The sequence below is a fragment of the Melanaphis sacchari genome, unplaced genomic scaffold (genome assembly GCF_002803265.2).
Source record: "Melanaphis sacchari strain LSU unplaced genomic scaffold, SCAv2.0 Contig11_pilon_pilon, whole genome shotgun sequence".
Taxonomy (NCBI): Eukaryota; Metazoa; Arthropoda; class Insecta; order Hemiptera; family Aphididae; genus Melanaphis; species Melanaphis sacchari.
The window spans coordinates 123,764-141,113 of NW_020270469.1; the positions used below are offsets into that span (position 1 = coordinate 123,764).

General features: G+C 31.8%; 1 protein-coding gene across 3 annotated transcripts in view; it reads right to left on the minus strand.

Annotated features, from left to right (window-relative positions):
- Positions 1-17,350, minus strand: part of LOC112604377 — a 53,849-nt gene that overhangs the window by 22,371 nt on the left and 14,128 nt on the right. For 2 of the 3 annotated variants that reach the window (XM_025353390.1, XM_025353388.1), the window contains exons 2-14: positions 15,906-16,080; positions 15,037-15,203; positions 12,841-13,820; positions 12,072-12,128; positions 11,911-11,969; positions 11,688-11,845; positions 8,374-8,428; positions 7,777-7,858; positions 7,602-7,694; positions 7,449-7,508; positions 6,927-7,089; positions 6,708-6,833; positions 3,245-3,452 (exon numbers count right to left, since the gene is read on the minus strand). In XM_025353390.1, coding sequence (XP_025209175.1) covers positions 3,245-3,452; positions 6,708-6,833; positions 6,927-7,089; positions 7,449-7,508; positions 7,602-7,694; positions 7,777-7,858; positions 8,374-8,428; positions 11,688-11,845; positions 11,911-11,969; positions 12,072-12,128; positions 12,841-13,820; positions 15,037-15,203; positions 15,906-16,067 — 2,370 coding nt within the window. In that variant the 5' untranslated portion in view covers positions 16,068-16,080. Of the gene's footprint in view, positions 1-3,244; positions 3,453-6,707; positions 6,834-6,926; positions 7,090-7,448; positions 7,509-7,601; positions 7,695-7,776; positions 7,859-8,373; positions 8,429-11,687; positions 11,846-11,910; positions 11,970-12,071; positions 12,129-12,840; positions 13,821-15,036; positions 15,204-15,905; positions 16,081-17,350 lie in introns of those variants that run through there. The other variant, XM_025353389.1, reaches the window with a different exon arrangement.

Below are 17,350 nucleotides of genomic sequence, written 5' to 3' on the forward strand. Positions count from 1 at the left end.
TTCAGACAATTTCTTTTCTTTTATTATAAAATATAGTAATTGTATGATTTGTACAATATAATACATAAATTATAACTTTATAACGATCATAGTCCATAAACTGTAAATTTATAATATAGCTATTAGTTGTAATCGCTTATCGTTATCATTATATAAAAACACGAATTAAACAAATTCAAATAAGTAAATATATAATTATTTATAATTAACGTTTCATATTTCGTTTGATTTTATTGTTCGATAATTTATTTATGTTAATGTAGCTTATCGATCAAACGATGCGTAGAATATCCATCTTTTATAATAGGTTCTATACGCATACTAATAATATCTTTGGTTTTTTTATCTTGCTGATCCAATTTAAAAGTCAAACCAGGATAATTATTATTCGATCAAATAATATATTATTTTATTTATAAACATCTAGCGAATAATTTAAATTGAACTAATAATGCATTTAAATAATTTAATTTTCAATAAAATTAATGGCTATGAAATACGTGTTTATTCATGTTTAATGAATGTATTTCAGGGTTGAGTTTACGCAAAATGGGATACAAAAACTGTTTTTGAACTACATTAAAATAACACTACATGTATAGCCGGATGGTACCTTTTTTATCTTTGTTACATTTAACTTGCAAACATTTCTAAATTATTTACTTCCAAGCGGACAACAAATGTGAATTGAGGGATGTAAGGATATTACATCGTATAAAACGGTAAAGTAAACATTTAATTTTGTTAAAACATGCTAAAATACCAAATGCAAACATAATAAAAGTATAATGAATTTTTTTACAAAGATTTTTTTTTCAAGAGAAAAAGAAGTATCTTATAAACTTAAAACAGATTTAATGAAATTAATTTTTATTAAATAAGTTTAATCATTTTTTTTAGTTTTACTTTTAAATAAGTCTATAATATTTTTATGTTTTTTTTTCAATAAAAAAATCACAGACTTAATAAGACTGAAATTAAGAGCATAGTACGATGTGACATTTAGTTTTATACTAAATGGTTTTGCTTAAATTGTAAATATATCATAAAATATACATTTTTCATGTTCAAATAACGCGTAATAATTTACGTTTAACTTAAAACATGTAAAAATATACAAAATAAAAATAGATCATTTGTATCAACATAAATGATGTAATAAATATACTAACCAATTTTGTAATGTTGCAAAAAAAAAACATACTAATGTTTAAGATTTATATCTTAGCTTTGATTATTAGTACAATGGTGTATAAACGTATAAAGTATTAAAATATAACATCTCGTTGCATTATAAATCGACAATTTAAATGTTTTAAAAAACAAAATGTTATGTCGATTATATTTTTTATCGAAAGATTGTATAAGTTTATTTTATAAAATTGTATACACTATCAACGAATTATCCGAGAATTCCAGGATCCATACTTAATCTAACCATATATTTAATGTTTAAGCGACATTTATGTAGATTATACAAAGAATAATGGTATGAATCTTATTATTTTCAGTAATAATATTATACTATATATTTTACCTATTATAAGTGCTTTATTTTACTAATTGTCTATAAAGTTTAGAAATTTAAAATTTGTAAACAAGACGATTAGGTTAGGAGACATAACACATTATTTTTGAAAAAACCCTCATTAGATATTTAATTGTTATATCAAAAATAATTATAATTTAAGTTCATATCCCTGGATGCTATTCCCATTTCAATATTACAAATGTTAAATACAAACTTCAGACAAACGTTCGTGTTTTGTGTCTCTGTTAGTAAAGATATAGTGCTTTTAGGTCTTACAATTAAGTGCTCACTTAAAAAGTTATTAGCGTTTCAAGTAAAACAAGTTACTTAACATGGACCCTATAATAATTATACGCAATCTGAAACGTAAGTCCTAAAATTTCAACTGAATATTATTTTTAACTTTTTAGAATTTTAACTTTTTATTTTAAAGTTTATATTTTATTTACTATGGAAATATTAATTGTAGTATAAATATTAAATTATGTTTCACTTAGGTAAACTTTCTGAATGCAATTTAATTTCTTTAATATTCAAACACGTTAGTGAATACAAAAACAGTAAAATAAATTGTCACTCAGCTTAATGTATTACATTTTATCGTTAAAAGATTAAATTTTAATATTTTGTCGTAAACTTAGACGAACGATTACTGGTTATCAATTTGAATGGTTTCAATGGTTTTGGGCAATAAAATAAATAATTACCTACCTTATATAATTAAACTATTTTAAGACGAAAAGAGAAGAGCGTTTGGAGAAAATGTTTGCAGGAGGTTATTCTTAATCTTTAAATCACTAACAAAATTAAAACACTTCATCTATGGAACAAAAAAATAACTAAACGCGTTTATATACACAAAAAAGGATACAAAATAAATAATAATAATAGTAAAAATAATAATAAAAATAATACTAAAATTTTGTTCGTGAAAATTTTTTCATAAAAAAAAAAAAAAAAAAAACGTACAAACATACTTATAACGAACGAGAGGAACAAATTACGACGAATATCGGCCGCATGCAACAATCAAATAAAAATAATAATGTATAAAATAATACAAACATAAACGAGAACAAACATAAAACAATATTCTGCAGGGTATGTACTGTTGTCTACAAAAATAAATAAAAAATGATGATAATGCAAAAATACTGGTCACTCGATATCATATTATAATGCTGTAATAGTAGTGTATGTAAAACCGATTGGGGATTACTAAATACAATTATTATTTAATATTAATACATTTTTATAACTATAAAAGGGTTTCCCAATCAGTTTTCCATTACATTGTGGTATACTGGCATCTGCGTAGGTACTAGGTAGGTATTAGGTAGGTATAATAGTATTATAATACTGGCTTAGCTGGTTACGAAAATACGTCAATTTTTCATTTTTTTAGCATCGCGTATCCACACAAAAATAATAATTATAATTTAATAATAATAATAAATAATAAAAAATAATAATAATAGTAGTAGTAGTAGTAGTAATAATATGATTGTAATGATAACAAACGTGCGTACACGTCGAAGACAAAAACAAAATAATAATAATAATAATAATAAAGAAAGAAAACTATTTACAAACAATTAATGTATCAGTTACAAACGGAAAAAAATAGAAAATGGTTTGAAGCATCAAAACAACATAGTATATCATAAAAAAATATATCGCAGTACGAAATCACACGACAACGCCGGAACCTACCTCGGACGTGAACGTCACTTGAGGTATGTGAAATCGTCTTCTGGGCGGCTCTTGCAAGGAAACAGTCGTGTCACTCTGACTGACTGCGGTGGCGGCCAAGCTGAGCACGCCCGGCGTGGACGCAGATCGTGGAGGCGGTTGATTCCTCCTTCGGTTGGTCGTCGTAGTTTTGTTGTACACTTCCAACGATAGCTGATTGCCGCACGATCTGCACAAAAAATAAAAAAAACATTGATGTTATTATCACATTTTGAATCGTATCGTTTTATTATTTTTTATTATTGTCATAGATAATTGAGATGTTTGAGATATCATATTATGATATTATTATAAATGGTTCCATTAAAGCATATTATCGAGTAACTATTGATATCGAATTAGGTAATGTTTTTTATTCAAATCGTTAAAGAAATTTACTCTGCGAATATTTATGAATAATACACATTTATTTTTATCTTCATGTAATAATTCAATTATTTTATATTTCATAGGTACCTACCGATTTTATTTTTAAACAACGTTTTCAATTATGTGGTAAAGAATATAATTTAAACGAATACAAAGTTTAAATATAAATGTAAAAAGACTAATTTTGCGATCGATTTTTAACATTTTTAAAGTGGTTATATCTTCTTAATGTAAGCTTCATCATAATTTAAACCAAAGCCCCCAAAAAATGTTAATATGAATGATGAACTTACAAACAAAATTTTTAATTCAAGCAAAATCGTGAAAAAATTGAAAAATTAACGCGAGTCATAAGAGACATTTTCTGCACTCATTAATTTTGTACCTACTGAATATTCAATATTTTGCCCTGAAAGGTAAAGGTATTCGTTGATGTATAATTATTAGTCTTTAGAAGAGTTCTAAAATTTTTCTTTACAAAGTTTGCGCTGTATTTGCGCTTTGTAAATTAATTCGTTGACATAATTACTCGTAATACATTGCGTTCAAATTTTCGTTACTGGGAAAATACTCGTAATTTATAATTTATAATTTATATAGAAGATAAGGTTGTTGACATGTTTTCGGTTTGCTATAAGCAAAATTATTTGAAGCTGTATTTCCTAAATTATATACTTTGATGTTATATAAATGATGAAATTTTGAATAAATTATCATTTAGAAAACCTTGATTAATTATTGTAATCATAACCCGATCGATGTATTAATTTTTAAAACACCCCGATCATTCCAGTTTGTAAATAATAATTAATTTACTCAGATACACCTCCTACGCATAGTAAATATTCACGTAAAAGGAAATCTGTTTACGATGAAATAATATAGTATAGTATAGTAAATTATTAATAAGGGCATAATGTGTGCAAGTCTGTTCAAATCGTAGCACTATGATGAGTACATGCATTACGATAAATATCGTAACATTTATTTTGATTTGAAAATAAGTATAATAGGAGGTATCTATTTTATATTTTCTAGCCGATTTTTCCTTTCTTGATTATTTGACTTTTAAAAATATTTTTTTAATATCTATTTTTTCTTCATTTAAGAAACCAAGTACAACACTATGCCCCTTTGTTTGTCTGAAATTACTTTTATTGAAATGTATTTGCCGTGCGTATAGAATATAGATTGTGATAAAATATAATAAAAATAGATATGTGGCACCGTGTTTAAATTATATAATAATGTTAAATCGTTATTTACAGATATTCTTCATAGAAAAAACGAATATAAAATGTGAATGTGATACGACGATGTATTGTGCTCGGGTAAATCGATTTTAAATTTGTTGCCAGATTAAATTTAGAAACGATCTTAATGTTTGCCATTTAAGTATACCTACTCTCTACTGACTTAGTAAAAGTCACTTATACGACTTAACATGACATATATAAGAAAAATACACACGTGATTAGAGGATAATGCCAAGTTTCTGTGAGTAGGTTTTACCTTCAAAAAAATAATAACATATAATGCAACTAATAACTAATTTTAATTGAATAACGCTAATCAACACACAAAATTTAATTAAAGACAAAGATATAATTCATTCGGGTGAATGAGTAAATGACCAATTTTTCCGATGATAAAAAACTGTATCTCTCAATAATGTTATCATCTATTATTGTTATTATTTGAATTTTAAATATAATCAACTTGAGTTAATAAGAAAATAACCGACAGAAATAAAGCAAACGTATATAGGAATCCGCCAAATCGACATACAATTGGTCTACTACAATATTATTTAAATAATTGATATTTAACGTTTGAAAATCATACCAATCAAGACACCGGACTTTTGATTTTTGTTCAACATATAATATATAATATTATTTAGTGTCTTTGAAAGTAAACGTCTTTATTTACTGAAACAAGTAAACGCGATGTGCTGAAAGTTAAATAATGGTGTATCTTATACTTGTTGCGAGAAAGTCAAAAGATCACTGTCATATCTACCACATTCGAGTCTTATTACAAACCGAAAAAATGTAAAACGTATGTTATCATTTCTTTTTTTTTTTTTTTTATCTCAAGTAACGCCACAATTTATTACTGTCACTGAAAACACACTAAAGGTTATACACATTGAATAATATGTGACAGTATACATCGACAATAAATTTAACACTGTTGTTTTTGTGGAGGAAAAACTTGAGTAATTGATTCAAATGCCTTAAGGATATCGCTCTCAGGATAAAAATAAGATTTGTGTTAAATCACTCTTTATATTATATATTGTCATATTATGAATTAAGAGAAAAGACAATTTTTATTCAATATATTATTATCATTACAGATTTTATTCATACAAAACTGTCTTAAGTGTATAATCACTGCGACTATTAATCTTAATTTGCGTTAAATTCCAACCATTAGATCTGCTTAACTGCACGATTTTTTTCATTTGTTAGACGTTTTACTGTTGTAATTTAACAGGACTTATGAGAAAAATTATCCCACTGAAAGTAATTCGAGTTATTAAAATTAATCGCTTTATAACAAGATTGCCTTTTTAATTAAATGTTTGTGGTATTTAACAATGGTTTCAACATTAACTTATATCCTTTGTCTTTAAAATGAGTCTTCAATTTCCAAGTTTTCAATTTTATGTATGTACCTATATAGTCTATATACATAACATCACGGTCCGTGCACAGAGAATAATACTATTTCTAAAAAACTGTTTCGATTAATTTTAAAAATAAGTATTATTTTTTAATGATTTTCAAATAAATTCTCAGAGATTATATTATGTTTAATATTATTTATTGTTCTATTGGCATTAACTTTATTAATTTTTTTATTCGTAATAGAAAAACAAGTTTCATTTTTTCCTGTTTGATATGTTTGCTTTAATATATACACGTCATGATATATAAGGACAAATCAGAAAAAGATGCTCGAGTCTGATTCTACTCCCGTCTTATACTAGAATTCCCAGATTTTAGTGTCGTAAAGTAAACCCCCAGATGAACAAAAATAAACTTACTTAATCAATTCCATGACGTCATCTTCGGCCATCATTACTACGTTAGTTTTATTGATAAATACTACATAATCTCCGGGTTTCAGCTCTGCTTGGTCTGCAGGCAAACCGCACTCCACTCTTTCCACCCTACGCACGAGAAAAAAATTATATATATTTTAGTTAATATAAAATAAAATATTCGAAAAAAAAAATGAATTATTAATGCTTATAGATTTTTACCTCGGAGGATGTGTCCACGCTATGGAAAATCCAAAACTGGATCCTGAGGGTTTCGATAACCGTTTGGTGATTGTGAACGGAGTTCTGCCGCTTTTGCCATCTTTATTAGACGACAACGGAGGATCCAACTCCAGGTATTGCAAGAATTTGTTTTCTTCGTTGCCTGAAAAATATAACGATAATTTATTACTTTGTGTTACTAATCTAACATAACTGTCGGAAGCACGAGTGCTAAACCAAAGGTGAGAAATGTTCAGTTGTCTTATAATGAACGTTTATCGTTGTCAAATGAACCGAAATATGCGTTAACATAAAATAAAGGACCCGTTATATATATTCGAACATGCGAATTACAAGTCGTTTGAATTATTGTTATTATAAGCCTGATCGCGTGAGAAAAAACAGTTGTAGGTGCTATGAATAATATTGAACGTATTACGCAAATTGGAACACAGGCAGGTCGACAGTAAGTTTTGCTCAAAAATAAATCCAATCAGATTAATGTCTACTAGGTAAACTTACCAGTTTTAGTGGTCAGTGTGTCTTTTTTTGGCTTTTGACTACATTTCACCTTGACAGACACTGAAAAAAAAACATAAACAACGATTAATTTTTTGCATTACGATTATTGAATTTTTTACTTCGTTCGTAAACATATTTTAAACGATCACTTACCCGAATGGTTACTGGGTGTAGTTTCGTCATCAATCATGATGTCTTCTTCTTCTTCATCGGTACTGCAGTGTACGGTTTTAACCACGGTCAGGTCTACAAAGCAAATCAAGATTAAACAATATTCAATGAGTTATATAGGTATTTGCATTATTGCAAATTATGATATTATACTAACCTTGTGGTCGATGAGCCGGCGTCGAGTGCGGTGGCATTCGCCCAGGACTCTGCGGTACGAGTTTGAACGTACCGTTTATTTCCTAAAAAAATGAAAAACTTACGATCAGTGGGTTTTCAAAATTAATTGTTTTTACAACTAGCGGTGTCAATAAATCACTAAATGTATCGGTAATTGGGTCAAACGTTATAAATTTTCTCATCATCCACCAGCGCTCTCCGTGTTATTATTATTATTATATGTATACATAGGTATTGAAAGTGTCACATTATAAAAAGAAGGGCTATACATTTCAATGGGCTCTCGACACTTGAAGAGCTTCGTCAAATAGCGCGTTTATTCTCGGTATACATTGCAGTATCCATTGTTGGTTTTAATCGAAAATTTAATAATTAATACAATGATAATTTAGCATTTGATCGCCGCTAAGCGAACATAATATTATAAACACTACGACATGATAGTAAACTGCGCGACAATCCATTGCATTTTCGTTTACACAATCCTATCCATCTAATGTTAACTACTTATAATAACAATATATTACTATTGTGTTCAATATCTACGATAATACAATATACACACGCAATGACTTACTTTTTTGAGTACGTTTTTCACTGCAAACGACATATAGCCCAAGAACTCGCTCCTTCTATATTAAAAAAATAAACAATATGATATGAATAAAAATGTATATTTGAGAAAAGCTGAGTCGTTGTCGTAAGGAGGGATGATGGCACCGTAAATATTATTATTTAATGCGTATAATAAGTGTTTGTGATATTTCGTATGTGGTTTATTAAATTACGTTACGATTTTGTTAACTTCGCAGACCGTCGAGAGAAAATGTTCAAAAAATAACAATCAAAAGTCAAAAACGATAACGAACCAGCGGCTTTCCGGACGGACGAGAAACGACTGGCTCGGCTTGCTTCGGCCGCTGAACGTTTGCTGTTCGCGGTGTGCGTGGGATCGATCGGCCGCCACTCCTCCCCAGCAGCCTTGCCCTACACTTCGCACCCCCGTCCCATCAGCCACCCCCGGACACGGCGGCAGCATCCCTCGAAACGGTGACGGTGGTTACGATAGGTCGTACGGCGAATGTAAATCGGACTACCGATGCCGCGGGGAAAGATGAGAAAAATAATAATAAACAGCATGACGCGCAAGGGTAAGTTTCCGCCGCCGCCGTCATCATCGTCGTCGTTGTGAGGTGGTCATAACGTGCTAATATTATGTACCCAATATTCGAATAATTTATTTTTTATTTTTTTGTTTTTGCCGAGTCGATATTTTTCCACGTTTAACCGCACCAAGGCACATCGTCCTTCTTGACGGACCAAAGAATAAATGGCGTTCTGGTCGGTTTAAGATTTAATAGGAGAGAACAATAATTGCCACCGTCATCGCGTAGTACGATGATATAATACCATGATATATCGCAGTACACTTTGTAATGGTCTCGGAGTCCCGCTCTGAACGGTCAGGTGGTAGAACGATGAGAAATGGCGTTTAAGTTAATTATTAAATTACATTTTCGGCCGAGACCAATCGAAATCGTGTGTACACAAATTACTATTTTTATACCTACAACCGCGTATACCGATCTCGCGGTAATCACGAAAGCGCGTCTTCCAGGCGGCCAAACCAAATCAATATAACACAATATACGTTTAATATACAATATAATATCATTTTCCGGTAAACATACGCAACCAAGCGTTATCGTTTAATAATGACATATAATATGACCTGAAGCGTCCGCCGTTGGGACCATTTCACAATATAACGCAACTGACACCTCGGTATGTAATATTCGTGTAGTTAAAATATTATTGTTGTACACACATACACACACACACAACACGTTTGCTAAAGAATAATGAATATTATATTATTATATTATTATTATTATTACAGCACAACCCTTCTTTTATCGACTCGTATAAAGTCAAGTTCGCACAAACAATTACCGTCTCTTATATATGCTGCATAAAAATGGTGTTCAAACGGTATACCATTATACTATTAAGTGAATAGGATTTCACATATCCATTATTATACAGAGTGATTCACCAAGCATGCTCACCCTTTTTTTCTTTAGTAATCTAATAATTATAAATTAAATTTTTGGAATTTTTAAATGATATATTAAAGACTATATTTTAAAACTCTTGAGACTTTTTATATAACTTAAGGAGGAATCCTGTTAAGTTACAAATTTTGTTTTTTAAATGAGTACCCTTATTTTCAACAGTAAATAATTTAACAAATAAGTTCTAAGAATATTGATGTATCGAAGTTAAAATTCAAACTAGTAGTTTTTGAGTCATTTCATTTTGTGTAGAAAGAATAATAGGTCCATGATAATGTGTTTTAAAAATATGAGAGCTATGGTAATTTGAAAATGTTAATGATTTATATTAATTTATCAAAATTTATAATTAATAAAAATGGTTTAAATATTATAAAAATATTATATTTTTTAAAACCATTTTTAAAGGTTTTTATTCTCATCATGAACATTTTTATAACTGAAAAATTAATCGTTTGAATTTTAATTAGACACATTATAACTTAGAAAAAAAAAAATCACCAATTAAAAAAAGTCCTAATTTGTAAAATACACATCTTTGTTTTCACAGGACACCTCGTAAATAGTACAAAAGATCTCAAAAATGTTAAAAGTATCATAAGTATTAAAAAAATTAGAATTTGAATAAATCCACTATTAAATGAAAAGTAAGGATGATCAAGCTTGGTAATCTAGCAATTTAGCTTGATAATGTTAGCACTCTGTATATTATGAACCCGTCGTAATATTGAAGAATATTACAATACGTCCGACCTGTATAACATATATGTGTTTGTTATTTGACTATTATAATAACTGCAGATTAATACGCGCAAATGATGTTTCAGCTCCAAAATCTTCCAGGGGTCTTCTTTTTTTTTGCGTGACGCAATTTTCCGGTGGTTAAGAATAACATTTATTGTAGTGCATTACGTTCGTAGCGATCTCTCATTGGATATTACTTTTATTCGATTAACCCATTTCTCATCAGGATAACTAATATTTGAATATACTCATTTTTATTTAACGCTATAAAATATAGTTTATCGGACGTTTTGTATCGGTCAGTAGAGACTATGGATCGAAAGTTCACACGCAACGTATCGTCATCATTTTCAATTACTACCTTTATGTTATAAAGTTCCGTTGGTAATACACTCCGAAAATTGGATAATCTTCGCGAAAATAGTAGCGAGAGTATTGGATTTGATACGAAACATGAACCGTGTAATTTCGGTATACTGTTGAGTTTTATTATAAAAGTCCGTAATAGGATTGGCTGGGCGTATGTTGTATATTATAAAACATCGATGGCTAAAAGTGTGTATTGGCCGTAATATGCGCACATATATAATGGTTGTTCCGTGAAACAATAACGATCAATTCTTAAATAGAAACTGACGAGACGCTCGAAAGACGTTTCTAAATTCACTCCGAAAGCCGTAAACATAATATATAACATGAATGTGTGTGTTTGTGTTTCACATTTTGATGTACACTTCAGATAAAACATAAACTTTAATCGTAAATTCGTAACTTTTAAAAATTTAATTTACTAAACTTTTTGGAGAGCGTAAATAATGTTAAAGTGTGTGTGTGCGTAGATAAGCTCGACGTTAAATCGAATAAAATATTCAAGTTTACGTAGCCGGTACTTATATAGTATTATTAATCATTGAAATCGTGAATGTCGGAATAAATTAAAAATAAAAAGGGGCATATTCAGAAAATATATAGAAGTTATAGTAATGTAAAATATTGTTGGAAAGTGTTCACAAATATTTAATATTCAAAACAATACATTATTCAAATATTATTTATGTGCCGATAATTTTACCTTTTCAATCTGTCTCGGTGCCAAGCGGATATCAATATTCTTTTATCTTGATCTTCCTCAGAGAGTGGTACGGAAAAAGATTCGTCGAAACGAGGATTGGTAGAATTGTGCCGTACTCGGGTTTTGTGGCAAGTCCCTTTACCGGGTACTAAATAAACCTATATAGTAATAAACTCAAGTTAATCTAATATTCAATTCCAACAAACAATGGCGGCAATCTTACCTTTATATAAGTGTTTGGCGGTTCACCATCTGCACACACTAGATTTCTGCCTCTTTTAACTACACCAAAAACAATTAAAAGTTTATTTATTAAACAATGCAAGTAAAATACAAAACAGTTAAAAAATTGAATACAATGGGTATAAGTATATATAAACTTACGTAATACAGTTAAGTGAGTTGCGTCTTTCAATTCAATGGATACCTCTAGGCCGGAAGCTAAAACAAAAATGTATTGAAATTAGACGCTAATACGCTTGGAGCTGAATATTTTGGATATCAACATGAATTACAATAATTAACTTATGTGTACATTGAATATGTTTCGAAATAATATCGTGTTTAGGTATGGTATATTAAGTGTGACCAAACCGTGTCAATTTATTTTCATAGATAAAAATTTGAAATAGAGAAAATAACATTTTGGAATTCATAGCTTAAAATTACATCGACGTAAGCCAATTCTTAACTTTAATAATTGTAATGCAAAATTTCACGACAAACTTCATTTAAATAAACATCTATATTATGTTTTTTGTGACAAGCTAATCATAGTTAACATTATTATTGAACAATGGCCCGAAAAAACGAACTAAATTAAATTTACTACTTAGGATAAACCACCCTCAGAGTTAAACATCGAGCTATAAAAAGTGTCTTATCAAACACGAAAGTTAAAAAAAAACACGCATCTCCGCTGTAAAACTAATTCGCTAATCGTTCCGCTTCAAATGTCAAATTCACTGTACATATTAATCACTCATTTGCCCCGCCTCAAGCCATACAGCTTATTCAGGTGAATCAACTCGCACGCGTCGTAATCTAATTTATTTATGACGTGTTTGTATACCTACGATTTAATATAATATGCATGCGGATATTATGAAAACATTAAATCTCGAATGGTCCGTGTACCTATACGATAACGTACCTTTGTCGGCGGTGGCGGAAGACGGTTTTTTCAGTGACTTCCGGTTCCGTTTCTTGGCCGACGAGTCTGACGGCGGCGGAGAAACGAACGACAGACACCTGCGGGACTTGAGCGTGAACGTTTCGTCCAGCACGGCCGGGCTGCGCGGATCACTGCAGCAGATGATCTCGTCGTCGACGGTGGTGGACGACGTGGTGGACAGCAGTCGGTCGGCGCGGACGCCGGTGGCCAGTGACGGGCCGACGGGCGTCTTCCAATAGTCGTCCGAATCGTCAGCGGCCGGCTGCCGGCGGAGCGGCGTTATAGGGCTGGGCGTGCGGGTCGGCCGTAGGTGAAGTGGGCCACCGCCGCGGTGACGGTCGAGCGTCGAGTGGAACGGACTGGGCAGGCCGTCGGGCAGGGTGAGACCGCCGCCGCCGCCCGAGCACTGCCACCACCACGCGGCGGTGGGCCGTTTGTTGCCGGCAATCGGCGTGCGCGTCGGCGGCCAATCGTCTTCGCTGTCGGACAACGATCGTTTTCGTTTGCAGGCCTCCGTCGTTGTGGTCGTCGTTTTTCCGGGAGATCGTCGCAACCGGATGTCGGCCAGTCGCTTAGCCAGCGGTGACACTATGCTGAGTCGATCGTTGTTTCCGCGACCGAACGTGACGTCGTCCATGCGGATCTGATCCACGTACCGATCGATCAGCCTGGACGCGCGCAAGTCGCCCGGACTGCGAAGCCGAACCGTCGGCAGCGCAGGCAAATTTTTGTGCAATAGCTGAACCGGTTCTTCGGCAGGGGACATGGACACGCATAGCTGCTCGTCGGCCACGGAGGTGACGGTAACGGCAGAGGTGACTTCTGCTGATACTGCTGCTGTTGGTGTGGAGGCGAACGTCGCGACAGCCGCGTACGCCGTTGAGATCACGTGGTCAGCCGTACACGGCTTTTTCCGTTTCACTTTGTCGTCCGTCCAACACAGATCGTCACCGGATCGTCTGCGACAGAGCAATAATTGAATTAAAAACAACGATTTTGTTTTGGAGGCAGAACGCCTCGTTTTTGAATAGCCTTTACAATGTCTTATGTTTCATTTTATAGTAATACATAACTGTTTTAAAACTCAAATGTTATACAATATATTATATAATTAAATACACAACAGTAGTCCTAGACAGAGTAATAACACAGTCCAGAACTATTCTGATAAAATTAAATAAAATGTTTTTATTTGTAACTAAATGTCGCTCAAATGCTTTTTTGTTATTTCTATCATTCTTACAATCTTACGCATCATTTGCTATCAAATTAAATGTGATATTTATGCGTATTAAACGAATTATCTATAGGCCTTGTCATAAAGTAATTTCTTTTCGTGGGCATGTGAATTTAACGGAAGTTTTAATTTTTAACATTATAAAAGTCATTAAATCCGAAAATAATGATGTCGACGAAACGATAAAAAAAATAAACAAACAAAAACGTGTTTATCGCGTAAACGCTATCATTACACTGGTAAATCTACGTTAGATTTACCTAACCTGCGTTTCATGTAATTGCGTGCGGTCATAAGTATTATATATTATTAATAAAGTTATTATGCGTTTGACAAAATAATATCGCGTGTTTCCGGTATAAGTAAATAGATAATCGTGCGGTTTATTCGTGCTCAATTATTTGCGATATACATTCTATCTGTTGTATTAAAATTTAAAATGAATGTTATTGTTGTTAAATTATCATTTCATTATACATTTAATGAAATAATATTTTATCTACGAACAATACTGGTTTTATACTTTAAAGAGATAAAAAAAGATTTTGAAGTTAAATTTCTTAACTTATTCTGATGGATGATTAAAATAAAATTATGTGAATGTTCGAAAACTGTAATAGTGTAGATGTAAATTGTACACATTTGAAACTATTCTTAATCTAAAATTTGTATAAGTCGATAACAATTAGACGTTAGAGTGTATCGTGCAACTTAAGATTATCTCAACAGTTAATCAAACACATCCGCGCGTATACAAATTTTTATTTCTTAAAACAAACAATTTTATTTTAAAACACCGATATTTTTTTCTTTAAATATCGGCTGAGAATCATAATTGTACACTTTTTCATATTGTACCCAAAAGGTACTATAAGGATTTATCATTTATTACATTCGTATTATCGCGCGATGCGGTAACTTATTATGTAGTGTCTCACCTCTTTTGCACAGGCATCCAATGGACTTCCGTGCAGGGACTTTTTGTTCGTCTGCTGCCCGGCGACATCTGCAACGCTCCCGTCGCCGGGCTATTGTGATTGCTTACGTCTCTCAAGCTCTCTCGGCGACGTCGACGACTCGTCTTTGTTGTCGGTGTTAACACGTCCTATGAATGACAAAAATATAACGGTTTTAATATCAAGTTTTAAAAGAGTTGACAAGTAAAACAAAATACATAATGTTTCAGGGGCAAAAATAAATCAGTTAAATCGTTAAAGATACTTTTTATTGGATTCTCGTAAACAAACCCAAGCATACTGTAATAATTTTATTTTTGTATTATAAAATCACATTAATACAAAAATAAAAGAAACTAGTATGAAAATTAAAACGAAATAGTAGGTATATTAGAATACTCTTAACTCTTAAGGAATAAATAAATTATGCACGATACTGTGTATACCTATACTTAAGTAAGATATACATAACCACACATTATAATAAATTAACTTAACTTCATCCAATCTATTGATTATATGCTAAATTATGTGTATGTGTGTTAAATACTTAGAGAAACATGTGACTTTTATGATCTTCAAGCAACTATGTCAACACATAGGTAATAACCTTTTTGATATCATCTATCACTATCTGTATTAAAACATCACTTATCGAAAACAAAATCAATCTCACCAGATATATTAAATTATATAACAATAGTTACTAATCAATCTTTTTAATTCCATAACCTTAACCTCTGTCTTGACGCATATTCACATTATATTATCATCTAATAGTATAATGTTAATTCTACACTACTTGATTGTAAATGAAATGTTAATTTTCTTTTTGATAAATTATAACTTACCACGCACTCGGCATTTTCCTTGTCGTGTTTTCCAGACATCCTGGACGGTCGTCTTCGCCGCGGCTTTTCCGAAAAACACTGCGGCGATTCGTCTACCACCGTCGTCCTTTTCCACGTCGTCGTTCCCCCGCCCCTTTGTCCAGCCACGGTCCACTTTAACATTGCCGACAGTTATCTGTAAGTGTGAGAAACAAAAAATGTGTATAAATAACAACATATCCAAAAGAGTTATGGGGTTTTTTTTTATATCATCAAGTATTCGAATCATACGTTATTGCGGTGTACATTATTTCGTTTTTCTTGGGCGTCAATCACTCTCGCATACTATCCAGTCAATTAGGCAAACTCTTGGTTATACAATTAACCATAATAGTAGTAGAAGTATTATTAACATAAAAAAATTAAAAAACACGGTGAGATAATAACAAACGTCAGTTAGGTACAGCACCAGGTTTCCGGTTAGTGTCATTATTTATTTATTTATTTATTTATTACAGGCGGTTCCGGAAAATGAATTGCATTGTTTATCGCCTACTTAGCATATATACGCACGTAAGCGGCGTATCGGCGCATAACCGATTTAGTCGTTTGTAAACGAGAAATGATCTATACCACGGTCCGTCGTCGTGACAACCATGCGGTATATACACGTGAGTGACTTATTAGCATATTATCTGCCACTGAACGACAGTGGCAGCAGTGGTGGCAGAGCGGTAGAATAAAAACCGCTCTATTTCGAGGGTAGGTATATATAAAATGCATTTATACATATGTGAAAAAAATAGGTACTCTTTCGTCCATTTTTTTCCACCCTAGAACAATAGGTGCGGTGCCGTACACACCGAGCTATTTCTTTGTCGTCGTTTTCATCGTATCTCCGCCGAGCGGTACATCACATATACATGTACCCGGTAACAAGTCGATGTTTTTTCGATTCTCCCTTTCAAATTCGCCAACCCCTTTGCGCTGAGCTCATAAATTTCCAGGTATATACGACCATCCTCGACGCAAAATAATACCGATACATATTCTCCCATGGATTCCTAACCGGGCCACTTAGACATATTCTTTTGTAAACGTTGTTCGTGTCTTTTATGAACGATCAACCGTCGTAAATCAGCAATCAGTTCGTGCGGAAATAAAAACTGATACAAAAAATAATAATAATAATAATAATAATAATAGAGCAAAAAAGGATACCCTTTGAATAATTTTTCACGGCCCGGGAAGGCCCAACGCATCTAATTACAATACAATCTGTAGAACAATATCGTTACGTGATACGTGACAAATTGTAGACATTGTCACGCAGACATCATATTATAACTATAGATATTTACCTATATTTTATTGTTTTTTTTTATCATATTTATATTGAAGATTTATAAATTCGTACATGATACTTAATCTAACACCAAAAATTCGATAATACAAGTACATATCCT